This window comes from Clarias gariepinus, chromosome 4 (genome assembly GCF_024256425.1).
Source record: "Clarias gariepinus isolate MV-2021 ecotype Netherlands chromosome 4, CGAR_prim_01v2, whole genome shotgun sequence".
NCBI lineage: Eukaryota > Metazoa > Chordata > Actinopteri > Siluriformes > Clariidae > Clarias > Clarias gariepinus.
In genome coordinates, this window is record NC_071103.1 from 11,815,516 (window position 1) to 11,842,500 (window position 26,985).

Here is a 26,985-nt window from a genome sequence, read left to right on the forward strand (position 1 = left end):
AATTCAATTTCTTACTTTTCCCCTTTATTTTGTACATATCATTAATACTTTATTGTCCTTTGTTTTTTTCTTTACTGTAATTTGTTTATTGTATTCTCTTTTGTATTGTTTCAAGTAATTTCAATTGAAAAACTTTTATAATTTCTCAAAAAAACAAAGAATTTTTTTTTGTTTTATATAATTAAAAATTAAATAAAAAATTCCCACATTATACAGTCACATACATATGTCTAGCCACCTATTTTGGTTTGACTTTAAATAAGGTTGACTGATTAATTAATATTTTAGAATGGTTTGCAATTGCAGAGTGTTTCAATGTTTTTTTTTTTTTTAATTCATGTGAAAAAGGGCGCAAATTATTCTTCGTTGTATGCATACTGCTTTAGCGCACAAGCAAATCCACCTTAATTTAGAACTCCATTACCCACAAAGCTATGCGGTCAGCACGTTGCTGTACGTCAGGTCGGACCACACAATCAGTTCAGGGGGAAGAAAGAGAAGACGGAGCTACAGCCCCGCCGATATTCCATAGAAGCAGTCTTTATTATTTTATAATACTTCTTGTGGTTTAAATCGACACAGCCATCAAACGCCTGGCCCTAGTTTGTCGACACACTTTCCCCCTGCCCCTGCACACTCACAGAAAAGAAAATGAGCGGCAGCGGGCGGCCCAGGACCAGCTCGTTTGCCGAACCGCCGGGGGCTCCGGGAGCTGCTGCAGCCGCTGCCGGAAGCGCCGTTGCCGGTGGAAGCGCTTCAGGAAAGTCCGGGGCTGCTCAGGCCTCCGGCGCTACTTCGACTGGCTTTGGAAACTTGAAGCTTAGCAGTAAGTATAATTTTCGTCAGCCGACCAAGTGAACGCCGTTCCATGCGCGTATACACCGTCTCTGCGACTAATGGTCTGTTAATAAATATCGACAGGTTTCGCGAAATCAGCGCTAACCTATTTTAGGTAGCTAGCGTTAGCCAGGTTGCTAAGCTTAGCTAGGCTTGTTTTTGTTAACGGGGACTATGGGAGCTGGCTGTTTGCTAACTCATGAAATATCGAGTAGGACAGAGAAGGTGAAGGAAGAGAAAACCTGAACTGACGAGAGATAAAGAGAAAGGCGAAGATTATTCATTTGTAACGTTAACAGTCCTCGATGGATCATTAGCACAAAGCTCAGCTAATTAAGTATCTGGTTGGTCTGGTGGTCAGCGAACATCAGCAAGGAACAGCACCCGACTTAGATTTCTTCTCACACCGAATAGCCTGGAATTATATGAGCAGTGCGGATGGATGTCTGATGTCTTCTTAACAGCATTAACGAGTAGCAGTAATACTTGTAACCATGGGTTAACCAGTGGCTTACTGTAAAATCCTAACAAAAATCATTTTAAGGGGGTAAAAAATAGCCTAAGCAGCAAATAGGTGGTGTTAGAACACCTGGAGTCCTGGTGCACAGCTGTACGACCTTGCTCTCATTCTCCACCTGGCTTTTCCACTAAAATCAAACCCGGTGCTTCGTGCCGCTTGGTGATAAATGCACCAGTGAGACGTGATGTACTTGAAAGAACCTGTTTATTATTAGCATAATTAAAAATTTCTATTCACATTTTTTAAAACCTTCGTTTGTTATCAATGACTCATCATGTATTAATCGTGTTTTTATCCAATGGGATCCTCTCTGACCTGTATCCCCGCCCTCCACGGGCGGGGTCTTGTTCTATGTTTGCAGCTCTTTACACATTTTATTTTTAACACATACTGTTCCTTTTTTTAATACACAACTTTCCCAATGGTTCCCATTTATTCATGCTGAAAAGGGTGGAGCTGGCGGTTATGTGGCACTTTTCATAGACATGTTTTTCCAGCTTGGGGCTGTTCAACGTGAACGCTGTTCAGTGCTGAAGTGCCATGATTGCAATTCCGTCAGTAAGCGATATAATTTAGAGCAACACGTATAAACCTTCTATAGGCTTTCTGGTGACGAACCCGCAGCTCATCGTCTTGGCCAGTGTCGCCGATGGTGACCCTCAGCTCAAACAAGCATCAAGTAACTCTCACCCTCGCCTTCTAGGATATCATCCTCATAAAAGACTGCAGGCGTGGGTAAAGAAATCCTCCACTGTGGCATGGTGTATCTCAAAGGTTATAGGTTTTTGGAAATCAGTCAAGCACTTGAACATGCCGTCACGCTGACGTCCTGTTGCAGAAAGAAAATACAGTACGTCAAAGCCAAGGATTGAATCACGATCCTTGAATCACGACATTTAATGTTACGACCCCAGCACTTATGAAATGCTTTTTCATTCCTTGGAACTGTTCCTATAGAATAATGCATTGCATTTAGACACTATTCTTTGTAGTGCATGAGGGTGAGGAGTCGACCTCGTGGGCAATTAATAAACCATAATATTTTTAAGTAGATTACAAAATAATACATAAACAGACTTTTGCAGGCACCATTTTCTACGTCTAGTCTGCCAAAGCGATTAATGCTTTTCTAACCCTTGTTTACTTGTCATGGGCTGATTTTGGGGATGCGTAACCCTGCCCCCACTCTGAAATCAGGAACAAATTTTTGTGGTGATTTTTCATGTAGTGTGAGCGCTTGTCCGATTAGCAAGACCAGTGCGGAGAATAAGCCAATGCCAGTCTTGAGAGGAAATCTGATTCATCTGTTGTCAATTCCTGAATCCAGTTCCATCATCCGTCCATTTGTGTGAAAACATGAGGGAAGGGGGAAAAAGGATAATAATGTTGCTCCTCTAAAAAATGATTCTTCTCGTCATACCCAAAAAAGGTTGTTTGAAGCAGCAGGATATTAAAAACCAAGTCAACATGCTTACTGCTGCCACACAATGTAAAATGGCTCTTTGCGCTATGCGTGCAGTTCCTTGTTGAACAAACAGCATCATTACCACCAATCTTTTATCCTTATTTTTTTTTCTTTTTCCATGTAGAAACCGCCAGTCATTCTTAAAGTTTCGTGCTGCATAAGAGCTGTCATGCTTATTTTCATAGGAAAGCAGGATTTAAGAATCAAAAGACTTTCGTCCCCGATCTGTCCAGGTGAAAGATCGTGCTGCGTGCGAGTGTGCATGTAGCGCGTGCACCGCTACAGGCTGCGAGTGATAAATGTCACGTCGTGTGGGCAGTCCAGCAAGTCTGAGACTTTCAAAATTTTTATAAAGACGAGTCCCTACAAGTCAGTGCACAATTCCGATCACTTTTAATCCTAAGATGAAACGTTTCAATCACACGGTGGTCTCGTCCAGGACTTACAGGCTCACCGGACGCTTTTAGGATGAAAATAATGTCCGTCATCTTCTATGGACTTCTCGGTCATCAGAGCTTCATCCTGAGCAGCTGTAGGGTGTGTGATGTTGGATCGCACTCTTCATCATCGAAACAAAGATTTAGCAGATATCTTTGGAAGAGCTGAATGGCACATGGTTGCCTAACGCTATACAAAGGCACTTTATTTCATTTCGTTACTTTAATTTGTCGCCCATCTGTAATGGGTGTTTATTGATTTTTTTTTTTTTTTTTTTTAAATGGTCATGGAGTCATAGGCTAGGTGCGTTTGCATGGATCTAGAGCTGTGCAATTTATCAAATTTTAATCGGCTACCAATGATTATAAAAAAAAATTAAATAATTGAGATTAAATGATTAGTGTGCTGTATTTCTTTTCTTTTTTTCTCGCAGCAACCTTCACATTTTGTTTTAGAAATCCATCCCATCTTTTTACCTTACGGCAGCACGCTTTTGTCCCTCCCTAAACTCGCTCTCACCCAGGCTGTTTTATTTAAAGTTGAATTAAATACATAATGTTTCTAAAGTCAATATGTTACCGTGTCAAATAAGTGTAATCTCAGTATTAACCAAAACAGGATTGCGATTACAATTCTTGCCAAAAATGAGCAGCCCTGCATGGACCACTAATATTCTACTATGCATCATGTAAACACTACGATCAGACCAGTTTGACCTGATTGCAATAAATTTTCAACCACAACGAGACAGGTTGTGTGTAATCGTTTTGATTCTGTTCAATAGGTAAATAGTACCCGTTCAAACACCTGATCCAATTTTTTTTCTATTTTGTCAGAAAAAGTATATAATTCCTTTGCAGATTTGTCATATGTCATGTAGCATTAGATAATGTGACAGGTTTTCTGCAAGGACGTTTTACGTCCACATATTTACTTTCACTCACAGAGCTGAGGAAGGGACTCTGATTGGTTATATGCCATTAAACATTGCCATTTCAGCCAAATATATAAAGTATTTACATCTTTAACGTGTTGCATTACTTAGAACTTTTATCCAATTCAGGGTGCGATTAAATATTTCACATAATGTTGATCAAATAAGGTGTATCTGTTCTGTGCTCAAGTGCTAATTTTATACAAGCCATGTTTTTGCTTCTTTTTTCATCGATTGAGCCACAACTCTAAGGATGTTTAATAGCAAGGATATTTTTAGCAAGGCAGCATATCTGCATTTTTCTAATGCAAGTGTAAAACTTTTTATTTATATTCAAAGATCAGATCTTTTTGCCCTTTGCTTTTTTTGGGACAAACACTTAATAACGAGGAAGCCCAGCCGTGCTGTGTTTTTTTTTTATTTATATATATATATATATATATATATATATATATATATATATATATATATAAATCCTTCTTTTTGCTTTTCATGGTTGTGTTCATCCTGGGTTCTGTGTTTTTGGTGTGCTGTCCAAATCGCTGCCCATATTTTCAGCTACACATTTCCCATGTCTGTGTTGTAGGTGTAAATAAGTGCGAAATATTGCTTTGGCTTTCCAGTGGAATATATATCACTGCATCCCAACACAGTTTGCTGAGAAAGAGGATTGCAGATATACACCCCACAGAAGATATCAGTTCAATTCCCAGCAGTGCCATGTGTCGGCACGTCCCCGAGGGCATAATTGGCTGCGCGCTCAAAGGCTCCTCTCTTTTGCTGTTGTTATGCAACATGCCAACTGGCTAGGCAACCAGAAGCTGTGGCGTGCTTAGCGTACTGCTGTGACTTGTTTAGGTGTACTGTTCGGCCACACTGCATGACCAGTAAAGGCGTCGCGCAGCTCCTTAATCAATGCCGCGTCTGTAGACTAGGTTTGTACTGTATAGATTTTTTTTCTCCTTTCGCTGCTAATGATGTTTCATTTCGAAAATATGGTGATCATCTATTAAATCGCCCAGAACCATGTTTTCTAAATAAAAGGCATGAAAGTGAGTGAGCATTTCCACTATTTCAGGTATAAAGAAAGTATAAAGAGAGGGTGTAAGTAAATTGCTAGCTGTATGTTTGGGAAATGGGGGAGAAACATGAAAATGATGTTGGAAAATTTTATATATATATATATATATATATATTATTTTTTTTTTTTTTTTTTTAACGTTAGTCCGCAGTCCTGTGTAATCCCCATGGTCGAGGGTTTGATTCCCGCCTCAGGTCTGTGTGCGTGGAGTTTCAATGTTCTTGGTAGTTTTCCCTCCTGGTATTCCTCCCACAGTCCAAAGAGGACTTTAGGAAATCCTAAACAAGTGTTTTTTTTTCTATAGAATCACACATGGGTATAACGCTCAGGTGTCCACATATTTTTGTTTTGCACGGTATATCATGCTAGTAAATTGTGCCGGTTCTGGTGATCTAATCAGGATAAGCATCATCTGACACCATGGCAGCGTCATATCGTCCAGAGATGATGATAATATCATTATATCACACAAGTTTTGTGTAGACAATGGAGGCTAAATCTTATATGTATTCAGGGTTGAATTCAGGCTCTTACTTGATGTGGTTTCTGATTTGCACACAAAGCCTCATAGATTTCTTTGAGTGAACGAAGCATTGAAACCAGGCATCTGATCAATACACACATACATTACCAATCGTGTAAGTGAAATGCTCTTGTTACAGGAATTACTAGTAATAACTGCGTAAGAAGCAACCAGAGTTGTAAATAACCAAGGATGCAGTCAGATTTGCTGTGCGAGGCCCAGGATCAGATCTTTCTCTCTCTCTCTCTCTCTCTCTCTCTCTCTCTCTCTCTCTGGCAGCTATAAGAGACTGACCCAGAAACCAGCCCTGTAATCTCTGATGCTTTCAGCGTGTGACTTCGAGATTGCACATAAAGCCTCCACCTATGTTTAAATACAGTGAAGGGCGTGTTCCTGCTGCGTCAGCGTTAATGTGAGAACCTTGCGCTATGGGCCAGGAAGCTAAAAGGTGTTCGTGTATATAGGTATTTAAATAGCTGGTTAATTGTTTTAAAAAGGACGAATGTTCTTGGTGGGGAATAATGTTAGCCTAGTAAAGTAATGCGGTATTATGGGGTCTAACTTATAGGCATGTCGAAATAAAAAAAAAAGGAAAGACTTTAGGATGTTTTTTTCATACGGGTGAGAGACCAGAAAGAATGCACTTCCGATTATGTTTAAATCAGCTGTCTTAAGTCTTAAACAATTACAATGGAGACAAATCAGGTACTTCAAGTTTACAGACGCAGCGACAAATTGTGCTTTGTTTTTACACAGCAGTACACATGTACGTCCAGTTCACCAGTTTGTTGTGACCTAAATGTACTGTATGCGTACTTAGGGGTGCTCAAATTGATAAAAAAAAAATCGTATTGCAATTGTTTTGACATTTATTGTGATTTAAACGTCAATATTTAACTGTACCATTTTGTATTTACATGTTGTTGGATAAATTGGACAAATGATCTCGTTGAAGGATGTTTGCTAATATTTGTCACTTTAAAATTATATATATATGGATATATGGATATGGATGGTCTATACGGTTATTGCCTGTAATAAATTGCAGCCTTTTTTGTTAAAATACATTTAGTAAATACAGGTAGTCCCCGACTATCAGTGGATCCTTCGTATCCGTGGTTCTACTTCCCGGTCAATCACAAAAGTAGCTCACATGTATTGTACAAAGAATAGACACTGCAGTGCACCAGATACCTATATTTACAATAATATACAATATTTTCAGTGTGTAAATGAAATGTAGAACATGTCTAAAGTCCGGTATATTGTGTGTCGGTTTTAATGAATTGGTCCGGAAACACTATGATAGAAAATGTCTGTTGTGTAAAGCTGTCCTGATGGTGAATAACCATAATTTCGGATTTCACAGTCCAATACAGTGAAAAACAACTTCATGGGGTCCAGGCGATTCCTGCGCGATTTAAAGGCGCAGAGACAACACTGTTACTGAGATTCATTTCCTTAGGCAACGGTTATGTTTTTTGTCACAAGACGGCAGTGTCAAAGGGATTGGTATTGCTTTACTTTTTATATTCGTGTCAAAGGCGTATAAGACTCATGTTGTTGGACATAAGAACAAATCGGACTTACAAACGTGCTCCGGGAATGAAACTCGTTCGTAAGTTGGAAACTACCTGTAATCACACAGGTCCGTATTGCAAATTTGATTATGTGATCGATTGTGCGCCACTAATTATTATCACAAACTTTCACTTTTGACGTCTAATTTGCAGTTTCTCATTTTAAACGACGTCACAGGGTGCAATTCTCCAGCAGATCTACATGCACATATCTTTAGCCTTAGCTGTGTGTTTTTTTATTTTTATGCGTCAAACATGATCATTTCCGGTGCCACAACATTCAATTGTTATAATAATGGGACGTTTTTCTCTTTCCACCCTCTCGTAGTGGTTAACATGATACCCGTTTTATAACCGGTGCATGAGCAGCTGCTAAACGTGGCCATGACAGCAGAGACGCGCACAGAGAGAGCCTGAAGAGTGACAGACCAATAGCTTTTGAGCTTGGATCAAAACGTTCTTTGGAAGAAAAAAGCAATTGTCATCTGTGGAAACGTCCCGATAAACGATATTATCTTTACTGGAAACTCTGTTCTGTATCGCATCGAGTGTCACACGCGCTTGCGTTATAGGCTGCACTTTCTCAGATGATATAATCAGAGACCGTCTTTTAATATCGGTTAATTATTCATATGCAAGAAACTTATTAATTAAATCACGCTAAACTGGAACCAGTAATTACGCTTGTTAGACGTTTAATTCATCCGTTTAGTCCGACTGCCACTGTGAGACCAATTTGACCGGCTAATTGGCGCACAGCTTGAAAAGCATGAAAGCAGTGAACATAAAGCAGACTAGCTTCGAAATAGAAGAAATCTGTATTTTTTTTATTTTTATCTTCATGTATAATTATTTTTTGCTTGAAAATGGAGGCTGTTAATTTTTTGCAGCTTAAGCTGAAAGCATGACGGGCTAACAGCCCTGCTGGTGTCGTGCCAAAATCTTTTTGCATACTGGAATTTTCCTGCATTTTGTGTCACACGGCCCAAGCTGTCTCTCGTTCAGTCGGAATCATTTATATAAAAGTATGTTACCTTCAAAGTGATATTCCTACACTTTTTTTGGTTCAGGGATGATTAGACATACCTGCCCCTACCCCGTCTCGTCTTGTCCCCCCCTGTCCCATAATATCGACCCATAAGCTGTGTGTAAGGTGATAGACTAGCTGCATAAGGAAATCTTTCTTAAAGTAGACCATTTAGAAAAAAATATTAAACATGAAGCAAAGTGATTTTATTTATTTATTTAATTTTTGCCAGTGCACAAGCTGCTTCTGTATGAAGAAAAATATTTTTCAGTTTTTAGAGTCACATTTGTTTGCACATAGCCATAAAAGTCTTGTGTTGAAATGAAAAACCATCTGACCATACATGAATCCTGGACATGGTAGTTGGTAGGGACTGAAATCACCAGGGATCATGTGATACGATGACATCACAATACATTGGGTGCTGATTTCATTTGTATTGCCAATTTTGCAAGTATCACAATTCTGTAAACATCCTTTTATAATATAGATAAAAAATAAAAATAAATTGGTTTTGGATTCGGTTTGGTGATACCTAAATGAGTCGATTATACTCCTGTCTCTAGTAGTTAGTATTGGTGTGTTTTAAGTCTTCATGCATCTTAATCATTCTTTTGTTGGTTTGAATTTATTAAAAATGTAGAGATATTTAGGTAAAACCGCAAATGTTAAAGCATCTAAAATACACCACAGCTTTTGCAGAAGATAGAGACAGTTCCCATCTCCTGCAAATACACTCATAATGATAATCACAGTGTCTGGTTAATATCATGGCTACGGTGTCAGTGTAAAGGATCTTCTTCTATCACTACAGTGAATGAGTGCGCGGTCATTGCTTTGCAGTCTAACTCTGTTTTATATTCTCTACGTGCTCTAGGGGACAGTGGGAAGGTGACCACAGTGGTAGCCACACCTGGACAAGGTCCAGATCGCCCACAGGAAGTGTCCTACACGGACATTAAAGTGATTGGTAATGGCTCGTTTGGAGTGGTGTATCAGGCCCGACTCAGCGACAGCAACGAGATGGTGGCAATCAAGAAAGTGCTGCAGGACAAACGGTTTAAGGTAAGAGCAATGATGTGCATTGGCCCTGGGAAAAATCCTTTACATGAGCATTACAAAAAGGCGTGCGAAGTAAAAAACGAGTTGAATCAGAAAAAAATCTTGACATGAATAGATCGGTTTATAAAGCCTAGGTACATAATCGAGCAGGAATAAGGTAAAAAAAATAAGGCTGTAATCGAAGATCTACGAAACAGTGAGACTGATTTAAGTTCTAAACAAACTCTTTAACTGCATAATTTTCATGATGGATCTAGTGCTGCACAACTCATTGCATAAAAATCGAAACCGCATTATGGGCCTGTGCAATTAATTAATCGCAAGAGGCTGCAGTTTATTACAAGTTAATTACGCGAAGTCAGGAACTGATGTGGAGTTTGACAGTAATTTAAGAATTTGTTTCAATTTTTAAACACTTGAGTTGATAAATAAACAGTGGATAATTAAACATTCTCTTAATGAGATCATTTGTGCCACTGTTTGCTGCGAGCCTCAATAAATTAGTTTGAAAATAAAAAAAGTACATTTAATAGTTACATATTGCAGTTTAAATTGCAATCGCAAATTATTTTTTTATAAATTTTTTTATGAAACCTCTGAACATCCTAAAGAGAGAAATTTTGTTCCTATAATTTTTACTTAAAATAAGCGCTCAAAGTTTCCTGTACGGATTTTTTTTTTTTTTTTTTTGCAGTTATCTCAACTAAGAAGTAAAGTTAGAACTATTTATAACTTTCTGATATTTGTTTTTTTTATTATATTTTTTTACTGATTTATTATTAACACCAAAACAACAGATCCAGATCAATATACAATTAACACCTGCAGACATTTAAACAAATTCAGATATATTGATGAAAGTGTGACCATGCAGAGGTAAAGGGCAAGACGGTCAAAAGAAAACCCTAACCCTAACCCTGGCAGAAAAAACCCAGACAAGCTTCTGTCAAACCTTTATTTTTTTGGAACTTAGCTGTAGCTACATCTGACAGATTTTCATAGACTTTTACATGTATATTAAGTAGAGGTTAATATAGCTAACCAAATCCCGATGCCTGCCCCATCCACCCGTCATAGACACCGTGTAGACACCCTGTAGTCTGATCCGGAGTTTCAGTTCTCCTGAACTCAGCCTGGCGTACCTATTTTCGCAGTAAGGTTTGCCCGTGCCCGATCAGATGTTTATAGAAAATAATTGCCTTTCTTGTATAACAGAAGAAGTCCTAAATCTGAACATGTTTGGAAAAGTCCTGCATCTGGGAATGATGCATGTTTTAAATATCATATTAACATCTGACATATTGAAAGTTCTATACTGTAAAAAAAAACTTTTTTTTTTTAACAAACTCCAATAGTGAACTAATTTTGTGGTATAAGGATTTCATTTTCCTTAGGCAGTAAATGTGAGTGTAGTAGATCATTCTTATTAGTAGGCACGGGAATCACCAGGGATCAGCTAATACAACATTATCACAACACTGAAGTGCCGATTCGATTTGTATCGCGATTCTATAAGTATCATGATTTTTATAAATACCATGATTTTTAGATTTTGTTATGATTAAGCTATAGACTAAGTTTCATTTTCCGTCACAGTTGATGCTGCTCCAACAGTTCATGTTCTTCAGATAATTTCGATATATGTCTTTTAATAAAGCATGTACATCTTCGGTCCCTTTTTCTCTTTACAGAACCGAGAACTACAGATCATGCGCAAGCTGGACCACTGCAACATTGTTAGGCTACGCTACTTCTTCTATTCCAGCGGAGAGAAGGTAACTAAGCATTTAGGACAATGCTGCACTAAAGATGTGTGCAGCTTATGTAGAGCATTAGAAAATAACACTAACTGTATAATCTGCTTAATGTTTAAATGCTGATTCAAATATTTTATTTTATATAATTTACGTAAGATGACAAATCCATCCCCAAATAAATGCCTGACACACAAATTAATTTTTTACGTGAAGTTTTCATGAACATTTCCAGAAGCCTTACTTAGTCACGTGACTAGGAATCATTATAATGTTTGCAATAAAACGCAGCTGCCACAGAGTTGAAAAGAAAGAGACTCAAGCAAACACTTGACATTTTCAAAAGAAGAGTATCGAACACTGTTTAATCAGAGCTCACGTAGGACAGCAGTTTAAAAGTTGCCGCCCATCTGATTTTTACGGAAGTGTTACTGAAAATTTATTTATGCAGATCTATACATTGCCGCAAAGTTTAAAAACATTTATATTTGTTCATCAAAAAAATGTTTTTACTGTTACAAAAAGCATTTACTTTGTGACTAAACGTGACATGACGAGATAAACTGAACACATTTATACGTCATGCTTCTTTCTATCTGACAGCACAAAAAAAGTCCCCGTGAATTACGCACACAGCTACACACCCGAATATACTGTAGTTTACTTTGAATTCTTCATTGAAATTTTCATACACAAAATTTTATCTTAATTTGCTTCTGTTGTTGTATTGTAATCATTTTTAATATACTGTATTTTCTATGTAATGCATATTACTTTTGTAATGCAACTGTTTATATCTATAAGGGACAATCAGGTCAGACTGGGAATTGTGGTGAGATTTGTCTCGAATTAAGGCATACAGACCAATGACATTTACAGAAGACTTTAAGCTCAGTACGGTGATGAAGCTTATAGCAGCAGTAAACATTAGAATTATGCAAATAATTTAAAGAAAGCAGTACGTCCGTGAATGACGATTTCAGCCAAGGTGTCTCGTACTGACCCTATTAACAGATAACTAGTCACCAACATGTGGAAAAGATGCACCTGTCTTTGGAAACTGTACACACAATCATTCACAAACACCACTTGAGCATTACAGGAAGTCGACTGGCAGTTATTGCCATAATCTCCCTCGTACAGTCTTGACCTCGCTCCAAACCGTTTCCACATGTTTGGGCCATTAAAGGAGTCCCTGGAAGGCCGGTGTTTCAGATGAGAAGCACACAGTTTGGCTCTGGCATACTGAAAGAACTTTCTACCTAAATGTTCTCTAAGCACTAGGGAAACGTTGGGGATTATACAGAGAATAAAGGGAGCTTTTACGTCCCGGTTTGACTTGAACGTCACTTGTGTTAACAAGCTGCATTTAATGCAGTGCTGATTTAGACTTTTTGGTCTTATGGTTTATGACTCTGTCAATGTGTTATAGAAAGATGAGGTGTATTTGAATCTGGTGCTGGACTACGTACCAGAGACCGTGTACAGAGTTGCACGCCACTTCAACAAGGCCAAGACCACCATACCTATCATCTACGTCAAAGTAAGTACCAGCACTGGGTCTGGTTTCTAGTAGCATTCACACCCAATGCTCGTTCATTATATTTTCGTTTTCAATAGTGTTCAAAAACTATTAAACTTGGAAGTATCTCTGTCACAGTGCTAAAATAATAACAAACATCACGTTGGTTTCTAATGGATGACACGAAGCAGCAGTGTGTGTTGCCCTGACCAGTCATGATGCCTGAGCGTAGGGCCTGCAAAGATATTTCCCCATCTCATACGTTCCTTTCAAGGATCCTATCGTACATTCATCATAGCATCTTTTTACTGTATAATAAAGACCTTGATCTACAGGATTTAAAAGATAAAAATAAATTAACTCTCATTTGTCAGAAGGGTTTAAACCTCTATTTTTGATCATAGGGAATTTAATAGCAAGTATCAGCTGAACTGCTGCAAAAGTGAAATTTGTAAAAGATTAAAAATAACACTGTCTGGTGTTTAACTTTCTCATCTCGGTAGCTTGGTAACGGAAATAAAATTAACATATTATTAACATCTACCTATTAATGATTTAAAGTTCTACTTGTAGATCTAAATGTAGATAGAAAGGGCATGCAGTGTTCATGCCAAGTTGGGAGTACATGCCACAAAGCAGCTAGAAAGTAATGACAAATCTCTTTCCCACTCTTTCTCTATCTCTCCCTTTCTCTCTCAGGTGTACATGTATCAGTTATTCCGCAGTTTGGCATATATCCATTCCCAAGGCGTCTGCCACAGAGACATAAAACCACAAAATCTCCTCGTGGACCCTGACACCGCTGTTCTCAAGCTGTGTGATTTTGGCAGGTGTGTACACGTTTCTGTTTTAGAGTTAGACAAACTGCTTGTATGTTTAAACGCTTGCCACATACTGAGCATTGACATGAATACTGGTTCTGAATGTCTGTCATATTTTGTTTGCGTGTGACACCTCCCCCCCAATCTCTCTCTCTCTCTTACTCGTCTTCCTGCAGTGCAAAGCAGTTAGTTCGCGGCGAGCCCAACGTTTCGTACATCTGCTCGCGGTATTACCGCGCCCCCGAGCTCATCTTCGGAGCTACGGATTACACTTCTAACATTGATATCTGGTCAGCCGGCTGTGTATTGGCTGAGTTGCTGCTGGGCCAGCCCATTTTCCCCGGTGACAGCGGAGTTGACCAGCTAGTCGAAATCATTAAGGTTAGAATAAAGATGTGTACTCTGGGTTTTATATATTTATTTGTCTTGTTTTAATTGCATTCTGTGGTGTTTAATCAGTTTCTTTCATGTTCTTTTGTATGGTCAGTGTGAGCTCATATACTGACAGGAAACCATCCTCTTTTATAACTGCAGGTTTTGGGCACGCCGACAAGAGAACAGATCCGGGAAATGAATCCCAATTACACGGAGTTCAAATTCCCTCAGATCAAAGCGCATCCCTGGACTAAGGTACCAGTTTGGCACAACCGTGTCAGAAAGCATTAAACAGCATATTTAAATAGAGAGTTACACAACATGATGAGATGCCCACACCCTACTTTAATATCTGTTTCAGAACGTCTCTAAGGGTTATGTAGTAGTAACTACGGATGCCGTACAAATATGCCATACCATAGGAAAAGAAAAATACTATGATGTAAATAATATTAAAGTAATATGAATAATATTATCATATATATCAACATGTAGCAATAAATGAAGTATTTAAATGTTTATACAAGTTTTTCCTTTCCTGTATGTGTGTGTGTATATATATATATATATATATATATATATATATATATATATATTTTTTTTTTTTTTTCAAAAGTATTTGCTCGCCTGTCTTCACAGACATGAACTTGAATAATATCCCATTCTTAATCCATAGGGTTTAATATGATGTTGGCCCATCATTTGCGGCTATAACATCTTAAACTCCTTTGGGAAGGCTTTCCACAAGGTTTAGAAGTGTGTTTATGGGAGATCTTTGACCATTCTTCCAGAAGCGCATTTGTGAAGTCGTATACTGATGTTGGATGAGAATGCCAATCAAAAGTAACCCAAGAGAGAAAAACTGGTGACAGGGTCCTGGGCATCCAAGGCTCATTAATCTGTATGAGATTTAAAGCCATGCCTGTCCCACAGAAGAGCTATTTCAAAAGAACTATTGCGGTTATTTCTGGCTATGATATGAAGGTTTTAGAATACACACTGCATTACAGTTTGCTGTGTATTGGGCTACGTAGCCACAGACTGCTCATAGTGCCCATGCTGACTTCTCTCCATGGCTGAAAACTCCTATAATTGGCACATAAACATCAAGACCAAGTGGACTATGTAGCAATGGAAGAAGGTGGCATGGTTTAATGAATCACATTTCGTTTATGGATGGCTGGCTGTGTGCGTGTGTGTGTGTGCGTGCATCCCAGGCAATGGCTGGCTCCAGGACACACACTATGGGAAGTAGGCATCCTGGCTAAGACAGTGTGATGCTCCAGGCAATGTTCTGCTAAGAAACTCTGGTCCAGGCATACACAAGGATGTTTCTTTGATATGTTACATCTACCAAAAATAGTCACAGACCAAGTATTCCCTGATGGCAGAGGCCTCTTTCAGCAGGATAATGCAGCCCTGCCGCACTGCAAAATCATTCAGGAATGGTTTGAGGAACGTGACATGGGCTCCAGAGTCCCTGGATCCAAATCCGATCGAGCATTTATGTGATGTACTGGACTAAAAAGTAGTCTGGTCCATGAATACACCACCTTGCTGCTTACAGAAGTTGAATAAACAACAATTGGTGCCAGAAACCACAGCACACCTTCAGAGGTTTTGGTGACAAACAATATGGGGCCAACACATTATTAGGCAGGTGGTTTTATTGTTGTGGCTGATCAGTGTGTAGTCGTGCAAGTCTGCAAAAGTTCCAGAGTTTTCTACAAATAATTATATCGTGCGTCGATTATTCCGAGTGTGGAACACTTTAACCTGTGTAACTCATTAACCTGTAAATATAAACACACACAGTCATAAGTAGGTCGTGTGAAATTTAATCTTTTTGAAAGCTCATTTTCATGAGTTCTGTTTTGTTAAAATTCAGATGGAATTGTGGTACCTACAAGAATAGTTTGTTGGACAGAAGACTGCTTTCAAGTCTAATAGTCCTTCTTCCCACCCTAACATATCAGCTTTCTTTTCGTATATGTTGTGCAAATTTCTACATAATGTGCCTCTTTGTTACCACACTTTATTTAAATTCCTTATTTCCCATTGTTTCGATTTGCAGTTTATATAAGTGGAAAGCAAATGGTAGTGGTATAACAGTGATTACAGGATTGTTTGGCTGTTCAGTAAGGATTACTAATGATGATGCGTATTATTGTGTTGGTAAAAAAAAAGAGAATTTTGTCAACGATATAAGTACCTAAGAGATTAAACACTTGACTAAAGAGTAATCTATGATTACTGTATGCTGGAACGAATGCCCTTCCTTAAGAAGGTTGTATAAGAAGCATATTGCGTGCACACACTGGCTGGGTGAGGTCCACGTCACTATTGTACTACTGGCTGTATTTTGCAGAAAAAGGAAACAAAAGACTCGGTTACTTCCTAGGTTCTTTTAGCCATAATGAGGCTATGCGTACATGATGCCTGCAATAAACCAAATTCTCACACACACCTTATGCACAAAGATTAATTTTAATGCAATAAAGGATTTAATTCAGCCTGTTTTTTGAGGAAAATCTGTAAATTAAATCCCTTGAATGTAAAATTTTCATCACACCCTGAAACTGAGCAAATAACTACCCACTAATGCTGTGTTGTTTCCTAGAAATCAAGCAGCGCTGCCCTTTCCTGTAACCACAGTATATATTCTTCTTCTTTCTGTTCAGGTGTTTAAACCCAGGACGCCTCCGGAGGCCATCTCTCTGTGCTCCCGTCTGCTGGAATACACACCAGTGACCCGTCTGTCCCCTCTAGAGGCCTGTGCCCACGCTTTCTTCGATGAACTGCGCCAGCCCAACGCCCGCCTGCCCAGCGGTCGAGAGCTGCCCTTGCTCTTCAACTTCAGTCCTGTGGGTCAGTGAAACACACAAACCTTTCACACACCTGCGCGTGCTACAGTTTGTAAAGGCTAAAATCAGTTCATTATACTATAATAATTAATTAGTAATAAATACAAGCTGGGGAAAAAAAACATTCGGTAGTTAGGTACCATAGTGTTGTTGAATTCTTAAATCCGATTCGTCATAAGGCGTTGATGTTATTTTATATATAAGCAGCTCTGACGGTCGTTCTGGCTATAATTTGATATCGATAATCCTTTAATATTAACCTGTCATAACAGCTCGTTTGCAGGAGTTTCTTTGGTAAATGATCCATGTTATCTTTAAAAAGGAAAAGAATATATATTTAGGTGTTGATGCAGTGAAGCTGTTAGTAAGGAGACACTCAAATGACTTTCTGAGAGGTTTGTTGGCAGAACATTTCCCATCACGACGGTGTCTTTGGGAGCACTTTGAGGTTTCTTTTGTGGTCACTATCATGACAAGCTGCGTATATATTCTTAAATTATAATTTTTTTAATGGGACAGAAAGGAAATTGAGGCTTGTGAGAAATGATCGCTTATAGGTGCTATAGCATAAGTAATAACATTAACTATCCTGTTTTGTAGCCGTTTCATAACATGAAAAATAAATATGCACGGTTAAAGTAAGACGTTTTTGCATTTCTCGTCAGGCAGCATTACATCACATTCTATTTGTGAATTACGGAATGTCAACAGATTACACAAGAATGTACTTTTTCTTATTGTGGAGTCATATAGAGTGATGAGGTGTCGAGTATTGACAAGATGTGATTGATTTTCGTATGAAACAGTTCACAGGCTATTATTGTGGCAGCTTTTATTAAATAATGTTATTTTAGTCTGAGCCTTGATCAGTTCAAGTCCTGTATTTTACGATTACGTGAAACCGCTAATTATTAGGTTTATATCCTCGTAGTCCAGCCATTTGTAAACTCCAGCATGAAGAACGGTGCATAAAATCTATTAGAATGTGAGCTGTGCTCATAAAAATGGCTAAAAAGATGGCTGACCCAGCTATAAAAAAATTATTTTATTTTTTGTCATTCTCCAGCAGATAAGAATTTCACAAGAAGCTTGAGATAATTATGAAATAAATATGTAAATAAGCTTGGAATAAGCCAGAGGACAGAAAAACTGACCAGGAAGACTAAAAAGACAGTGAAAAGCTGGATTCGTTGACTTTGACTTGCATCTTTGTTGTCTGACACTGTTGTGGCTTGTAATAGTCATTTCAGATAGACATTTTAATGCGTGTGTGTGTTCTTTCTCCTCGCAGAGCTGTCTATCCAGCCACAGTTGAACTCCACTCTCATTCCTCCTCATGCTCGCTCGCAGACGACGCCTGTTTCTCACGGTACGGCGCTCTCACCATACCCTTAAGTTCTTGAAAAAACAAAAAATTGTGCTCATGTTTTTATGCGTGTGTGTGACGAATGCCCTCCGTGCTTGCAGAAGGCGGCGTCTCGGACAGCTCAGCCCAGTCCAGCTCTGCACCCGGAGCCCTGAGCAACAGCACCTGAGCATTACCTCTGTGTTTCTGCACCGTTCTCCCTCCTCGCCTTCTCATCCTCCTCATCCTCCTTCTCCTCCTCCTCCTGTCACTTATCCCTCGTTCCAGCCTTTTCAAAGCTCCAGAACCCGAATCTGTTTCTTTCAGATTCCAAATCCCTTCGTTACACATTTAGAACCCTTTCAGGAGAACGTTTTTTTTTTTTTTTTTTGGGCTGTGTTGTTCATTTCAGGTAGATTTTGTCCTTGACGAGGTTTGCGGCTGTGTGGTTTAAAGGTAAAGAATGGTTTATTGAGGCATTTCTGACCTCTAGTGGCAGGAGGAGAAAAGCAGATTTAATCCCCCTTTACTGTCTGCTCCGTCTCTGTGGAGGTCCAACCTTTTTATTATGTTTTAAACAGAAATACACCTCATACAGCCACAAAATGCAGGTGTATTCTTTTATTTTAGTTTGCTCTTAAAGGTTTAAAGAATTTTAGCTGTTTTTTTTTTTTTTTCCTTCAACGAGACCATGTTCTTGATACGAGTGTGGAAGTGTTTTAATGGAACAGTGAGTGTAAGTGGCGGGCTTGTCTTTTGTCTCTTTGGCTGGAGTTTCTTCCAGGGGAAAATAAAAGCCCGACTACTTTTTTTTTCTTGATCGGTTCAAGTCGAAAGAGCTCTATCTAAAGCTCAAGTACCAAAACCTGTCCGAGCGAACCGTGCTGGTGCAGGATCAGATTTTTGTCCCTCACATCCCCGTGAATGTTAGTGATAGGGATGGAGACGGCTGATCCTAGAGCAGTACCCATTAATCCTGGCCCCTTGTGCTTTCTGTAAAGGTTTTTTTCTTCTATTCCTGCGAGGACGACGCCTCGTCCTCGAACGTATAGAAACATAGGCACACACAACAACTTTATTTTGTTTGTGGCACTGGCAATATCCTCTGCTCTTGAAAATCACACAATTCTATAAGAGTTCAGATCATACAGTGATTGTGTGTGTGTGTGTGCGCGTGTTTCAGTAGAGTTAGAAAATTTAAATATTTAAATGGCTGCTGATCTGTGACGATTCTATATCATTGTAAGTATCATAGAGCCCCACAAGTCATGTGCACACACACACTGATGTCTGATGTCCCTCCACTCCCACCTGGAGCCATCCATCCGTCCCCCTCCATCCGCACTTCTCCCTTCTCTCACTGCTGATATGTAAATATCATGTAACTTTTACTTTTTTTTATTATTGTTATTCTGTTCTCGTACCTTGATTTTTTTTTTTTTTTTTTTTTTCTAGTGGAGTAGTGCTGGTTAAAATAGTGGCCAGCTCTCTCTGTCTCTCTCTCTGTCTTTCCTTCTCCCAGTGCTCTCATTTGTACATAGCATTTCAACTTGTCCCTCGCCTCACCCCTGCCAAGGGAATTGGGGGGGAAATGGAACAAAACTGAGTCTCGCTTTTTCTCTCTTTCTCCTTTCCTCCGTCGCGCTCTCTCTCACCCTCTCTCTCCCGCAGTCCTTGTTCATGTGCTCCCTTCCTCATAAATGTTATTTCAAATATTTTATTTATTGTATTGCAGACAGTGTTTTTTTTTTTTTTTTTTTTTTTCCTTTTTTTTTTTTTTTTTTAATGATCCGATGGGGTAGAGACTTGTGTGTGACCTGTCATTAGAACAACATTCATATCCTTAACTTGATATTATCTTGGAATATGCTCAAGAATATGTCCAGAACATTCTGTGAGTCTCATCATGACGAATGTTCCTAAAGGTGCAGGCGCACAGACGATCACGAAACGATAGCTAAACGTGGACTGCTTAGCCCATCCAGGACTCAGTGAATGGGTTAAGTGAGGGAGAGGGAGAGAGAAACTGTGTTTTTGTTTGTTGGTATAAATAAGCTCATTAATAAAGTGATGAAAAGTGTCTCTGCCAGTGATTCTTCTCATGATGTGTAATTATTTACTTCATATAAAATTATACTCTTGAGTATACATACACCTATGTACATACAGTATTGAGCAAAAAGCTTGAGACAGCCCATATCCATTTAAATCATGTAGGTTACATTTTAAAAGGATTTTTTAAATTCATTTTTTTTACTGCAACGTGCTGCAAAGTGCCCAAAGATGATATTTCAAAATTGGTTGTTTGTATAACAACCTCAGCAGCAACCTCATTTCCCCTTTTGTCTGTTCCAACCACTCAGTATTGTTAATGATTCAGTGATTCATAGGTCACTGTGTGGCTTAACAAACATTCCTCTAAAAACTGGTCAGGTATAGTTACTAGACTGAAAATAAAAGGCAAAAAAATCCTTCAGGAATTCCTCAAGACTGTGTCAAAAATATATGAAATTTTGGCTCTTTGAAAGAAATTTTTGAAGAAATGAGGGTTGGCTTAAGACCTTTGCACAGGACTATAAATACATACATGCACCCAGAGTTCAGTAAATTGGAAACACCCGCACATTCAGGCAGCCAATCATGAGGCAACAGCAAAAAAAAAAAAAAAAAAAATGTCATGTCTCTGACTTAAAGGTAACTAACAATTGGGCTGATTTGAGTATTTCGGAGACTGGTAGGCTGGGAATTTCACACAACAGTCTGAGTTTACACTCAATGGAAAATGGTATGAACATTGAGCAAAAGTTCTGTGGGTGGAAAAACTTCTTGGTAAGAGAGGGCAGAGGAAACTCAACATGTTTGTTCATGTGCTAAAAAGATGTGCTGTAGTATCACTTTTTAAAGCCATGATGAGAAAAGCATCTCAGCATATACGAAACATATACTGTCCAGTTTCGGTAAGTCTGTCCAAGTCTGTTCTGCTTTTCATGGTTGTAAAGAGTGCCGAGTTTAAATACCCTGTTAGCTCTGACCAGTCTGGTCATTCTCTTCTGATCTCCATCATCATTAAAGTGTTTTAGCCTATAGACTCTGCTCATACAAAGTTTTTGTTTTTCACCCTATTCGGTGAAAATCCCAGGAGATCAGCAGGTTCTGAAACGCTTAAACCATCTGGTGCCAACATCTATGCCACAATCAAAGTCACTTAGATCAATCCTTTCCTCAAGTCTTATGTTTGATCTGATAATTAACTGGAGCTCTTGATCTGTGTCTTCATGATGCATCTGCCTTTCTCTCAAGTTGCTGTCAGTAATACAACTGTTTGTAAGACAGTTGTATCTAATTGGAAAACAAGGCAAAGCATTTTCAGTAGTGGGCACAGACTCTCAGTTCCTACTGTTTTTGTGTGTGGGAGAGATCTGCAGCATCCTGAAAGGCACAAACTACCTCTAATTAAATTTATCAGCTAATTACTAAGCCTTTCATTATCCACCCCTACTGAACAATTCATCTGTCTGACCAGCTATCAGCTCCCAAAAAAATCTACCCGAGCTGTACAAACTGGTAAACCATCAGTGCCAGCTGGTAAGAGCTGATGAAAAGAAAACTGAAAACATCCAAATAAATACATCAGTCGAGAAAATTCATAATTTTGGATCGTTTTATACCATGTTTTGGGTAAAATATTGGCGTTTAACAACTGGATATTGGAATTATTAGAACCCTGACCAGATGGGATGAATTAATGTGTTTAGGTTATTTATTCAAGGGGTGTTCAAATCAAACCAGGATTTTTAACGTAACAGTCCTGAAAGTAAAATTTTCCTTTATTGCTCTATAATCCCCTGCTACACTAATCCACTTATACTGCTTGGATACCATCAATGTAGAGTTGTTTTTCTCAGTACACCATAGGCATGCTCAACGGCCTGCTGCACATCTGAAACAAAGGCCTCCAAATGTGGAAATGGCTTGGAGCGAGGTCAAGCCTGTACAGAGGATGTGGCAATAACTTCCAGCCGAGTTCCTGCAATGTGCAGGTGTTTTTGCTTAAACGATTGTCGATTGATCTGTCAATTTTCAATTGAGTCTCATCAAAGTAGACAAAGCCCTTATAAATTTCATCAAAGGTTCCCGTTTGACTGGAACACTCCTAGTATTTGTCTAATTTGTCACATTATGTAATGTTTATTATTACAACATTTCTACCATTATAATATTAATCTGCACTTTATTTGATTATAATATTAAATTACACGTTATTATATTGATAGATAAAAGCACGGTGTAGTGGTTAGCAGTGTGGCCTCGGACCTCGAAGGTTCGATTCCCGCCTTGGGTCTGGAGTTAGCATTTTCTCCCTGTGCTTGGTGGTTGTCCTCCCACAGGACAAAGACATGCAGATTATCCCAAAATGTCTATAATGTTTTATGTGCCTTGCAAAGAATTGACACCCTGTCCAGGATGTACCCTGCTTCATGCCACAAGTCTCCTGGGAAACCCCGCAACTCTGGACAGGATAAGCGTACAGAAGATGAAAGAGAGAAAGAATAATAAAAGTATTATTCTTTACCAATGTTTTTTTAATCATCTTACAACTTTAATAAGCTCTTTTCTCGAAACATTAACGCTGCACTCTTATTCTAACATGATTACTTTGCCTATCACGGCTCAAAGGCCAAAACACTAACAACTGCTGCCGTTACAGTAAGTGCACTATTTAATACATATTTTTACTTCAGCGTGCTCGTATGTTTGTATTGCAAATACAGCAGTACACATTCTAAATCCATTTCAACATGCCTGGCTAATTTTCATTAAATTCAGTTTTAAAAAGGAAACAAATCTAAGCCCCTTTCAATTATTATGTATAGCAATACTTACATTTGGATAAACCTGCTCCAGGCCAGGCTAATTGTTAATCACAGCTTAGACTGTTCAGTTCTGTTAGACAAGCTTAACGATGACATGCCTCTCACAGACCATTTAAAGGTAATGTCAAAAAGTTGCAGAAATTATGTACAAAAGATATAATTGAAAATGTTCAAAACTCAAGGCTATCATACTGAATCTAGGCTAAGAGAGCTAAGAGACAGATTTATTTAACATTGTATTTTCTATTTCAGAATTGCAAACGTTTGCCTGCATTTATGGGCAAAACACAGTACGGGTGCTGATTTATTTTATTTTATTTTATACATATAATGCAGAAAGTGTTTGTGCCAAATGCAAGTTTATGCAACATGGAGTTGATCAATCTTGCTTCCCTAAGAATATGGTGTTGCTAACTTCAGCCATTTTGGAGAGATGATTTTATATATGCCCCAAAAAGAATCATTTAAAATATAAATTATTCTTATTCCTTTATGAGTATTGATACTAAATTGGTATAAGCTCCTAGAAGCATATGACCTGTAAAAATGTTACTTAAATTAAAGCATTTTATTTTTTATATTAAGGATTTTTGCCCCAGAAAATCTGTAGTGTCCGTAACCATTATAAATTCATGTTGCAATATCCTAACAATTTTTTCAGTTTTTTGTCTTTTCATCGGAAATCTAAATAGGCCAAGTTTCATCTGATTGACAACTAATATAATTTAAAGATCTGAATTTTAAAAAGTTACGGACACTACATAAAAGGGCATAAAATTGTATTTAGCAGATGTTTTTTTTTTTCATCTGATAAAAATATAAATGTATAAGCATGGACCGGAAGATAAGAAGCATTAAGTATTGTGTTATATGATCCTATCTGAAAATTCCATTTTTCTCCTAGGTGAGACACTTTTCAGCACCAGCATTATGTTTTGTCTTTTAGTATTTAGTGCCACTGCTTTTTAATTTCTTAACTGTCAAATGTTTTACATAATGCTTAGTTGGGATTATTTCTCCTAACAGAACTGAGAACTGGTGTGACTGAGTCTTCTTCCTCAGACACAGTTCAGTTTACAAATTTTCATTGGTATTCAGGTTAGGGTTTGCTATGACCACTCTAATACGGTATCATTGTTGCCATTAAACTATTCTGTTATAACTTTGGCAGTATGCTTAGGATCATTGTCCTGCTAGAAGTCCCAGTTGTGACAAAATTTGAACTTTTTGGCTGATGTCTTTCTGGCTAATAACCCTACTTTATCGTGATGCTGTCTATTGTCCTAATTGGTTTCTTTTCCAGCAAAACAACATGATCCAGCCATCCGTGTGCTGCACAGACCGAATGGTGTTCCTCAGATTAAAACCCTTGCCCTTTTTCCTCCATACATGGTGCTGGTCATTAAATCTAATTAATTACATTTATGTTTTATCTGGACAGTGAACATTTCTCCAAAGGTCTTGGTCTTTTTAATTGACTGTGAATTTCAGTCTGGCTGTTTTTTTATGCTCGTTTTGAAGTAAGAGCTTCTTCTTTTGCATGACAGGGTTACAGGAGATTGTGATGGAAGATTCACTTAATGGTGTATCCATTTACTTACACGTATCCATGGTATTTTTCTATGGTATCAAGGATGCAATCACAATTTACTCCTAATTACTACACCCTGACAATTGGACACTTCTAAAAGTCATTAAACGAATTTCTGGAATCTTCCAGATGGTTTAAACAGACAGTCAGCTTGATGTACAGTATCAAACTTATGACCCACTGTTATTGATGATATAGTAGATTAAAATGCTGGTGTATTAGTGGTTCGCACGGTGGCCTTGCACCACCAGGGTTGAGGGTTTGATTCCCACCTCAGGTCTGTATGTGCATGTTTTCCCCATGCTTGATGAGTTTCTTCTGGGTACTCTGGTTTCCTCCTACAGACTGATTGCCTGTAGTGTGTGTGCTTGTGTGCCCTGTGATGGATTGGTGTATCCCTCCCTAGTGCCCAAAGTCCCCTGGGATAGGGGGGACATATATCTGCTGAATTGAAGCTGAAGTAAACTGTTTAAAAAAATATCTCTGGTGTGAACAAAGTAGATTTGTTGAAATGTATTATGAAATGTGTAAAAAAATTAGGTTTGAGTATTTTTGCCTAGGTGTATATAAATGTTTGGCATTATAAATGTTTAAACAAGTCAATACTGAAAGAATACTGGTGTCGGCACTATGGAATTAGCTCACTCTTGTGTACTCTGCACTTGTTATTATTGCGGATGAGCTAGTAAGTGTGCAGAATTTGAAACCTTTGATAATTTTTCAGTTTTAAAGTTTCAACTGATTAAAATGTCTATGGAACCTTAAGTCCATTATTATGTGTACTAGGTTCCTGGCAAAGCAATGCACACACATAAGATTTCTCCAAAGCAGTGGGATTTTTTTCTGATGTGACTTTTTGTCATGTATTAATACAAAACGATACACTTGTGATTTCTTATAAAACAGATGAATGGGTGTATAAATATATGTGAAATACAGACAAGAGTAAATATGATTAAAACTAGAGGGTCCCTGCGCAGATCCTAATGCCTGCATGCTACCCATTACCTGCAAATAATGTGTGTGGTCAACTCTCTGGCACTCCTCGGGCTGTTTCAGCAGCCTTTACTTATGCCTGGCATATGCACTGTCGCTGTAGACACGCTGCAGTCTGATACGGGGTTTCAGTTGCTATGAGCTTGAGTCTGATGTTCCTGTTTTTACTACTATTACATTTGATGAGAAATGCCTGTGACACACTCAGAGAATGACATTTAGGTTTGATGATGACACTACATATTTTTATGACATAAAAGTTGATGATGAAGACATTTACGGGCACATTCGATGAAGAACGCCTGTGACACACCTGGTGTGTGATCGATCAACTTGCTGCCGCTCTTCACACTGCTCCACTGTTTCGTCAGCTCCCGTCTGTTGAACGCACTGTTGCCGTAGACGCTCCGCAGTCTGATCCAGAGTTTCAGTGGCTATGAGCTCGGCCTGATGTGTCTGTTTTCCACTGCGTATTGTTACAGTCTCTGAGGAACTACTGTTACACGCTGACAGTTTGACATAAAAGTTGTTGATGGCGCTGCCTAGACTATTTTCTACATTATTAGATTGTGATGTGAGTGTGAGTTTCAACCCAGAAAGCCTCATGCTGTTGGAAAAACTTATCGCTAAGGAAAATTCAACGCAGTATTAATAATGTATTAATAGCTACTTGTTTATAAAAGTAAAAATGAAATTGGTGTATAAAATTTTAGCATAAATTGTGGGTGTCTATTTCTTGCATGTTTGTGTAGACATTCATGCTATGTTATCTATAGGACATATCCTGTATGAAGGGTTGCATCACAAATCCATCACAGGGTACACACACACACACACACACACTAATTAGCTTAATCTGCATCTTTGGACTGTTGAAGGAAACCAGAATACCCCGAGGAAACCCACCAAGGACGGGAATTGAACCCAGCCCTTGAGTTGCAGGGCAAAAGTGCTAGCCATTATGCCACTTTGAATTTTTTGTAACAGTACTTCACTCAGGAAGTATAATTTCTGAAGTATTTCCTATTGCTTTGAAATGGTCAAACAGTACATATAGTAGGTGTTAGTTGTGTGGATGTGGGGGGAAATATTACTTGTAAATTACACAGAGTGTAAGAGTGTGTTCTAGTGTTTTATATTTGCACTTGCAGGGAAGATGTGCCCCTACTCAGGACAGACATGTAAACGAAGTGACTTCCACTCTCCCAGTGACTCACACTGCCAAGTTTCTGTTACTGCGATTCTATTGGTGGAACCGAATTCTCCTGTGGACCAATCAGGCAGCGAGTTGTTGAAACGTTCCTAATATCATTTCAGGTCCAAAGCTGTAAGGCTGTATTCGGTGAGTTTTTCTATTTTTTACTTTTAAAACATCA

At 38.5% G+C, this 26,985-nt stretch overlaps 2 protein-coding genes across 3 annotated transcripts in view; both read left to right on the top strand.

The window, feature by feature from the left end:
* The first annotated feature begins 477 nt into the window (after nt 1–477).
* gsk3ab (glycogen synthase kinase 3 alpha b) lies at nt 478–20,241 on the top strand. Of its 2 annotated transcripts, none has more exons than XM_053495259.1 (10): nt 478–826; nt 9,283–9,470; nt 11,159–11,242; nt 12,654–12,764; nt 13,443–13,573; nt 13,741–13,945; nt 14,099–14,194; nt 16,621–16,807; nt 18,095–18,172; nt 18,271–20,241. In XM_053495259.1, the coding sequence occupies exons 1-10, from the start codon at nt 652–654 to the stop codon at nt 18,336–18,338; spliced, it is 1,323 nt and encodes a 440-aa protein (XP_053351234.1). In that variant the 5' UTR covers nt 478–651; the 3' UTR covers nt 18,339–20,241. The 2 variants fall into 2 exon arrangements, with proteins under 2 accessions (XP_053351234.1, XP_053351235.1); XM_053495260.1 differs by having other exon boundaries at nt 18,274–20,241.
* A 6,651-nt stretch (nt 20,242–26,892) lies between these two features.
* znf574 (zinc finger protein 574) overlaps nt 26,893–26,985 on the top strand; it is a 21,244-nt gene continuing 21,151 nt past the window's right edge. Inside the window, exon 1 of the mRNA XM_053495256.1 lies at nt 26,893–26,951. The gene's annotated coding sequence lies outside the window, so the exon portion shown is untranslated. The remainder of the gene's footprint in view (nt 26,952–26,985) is intronic.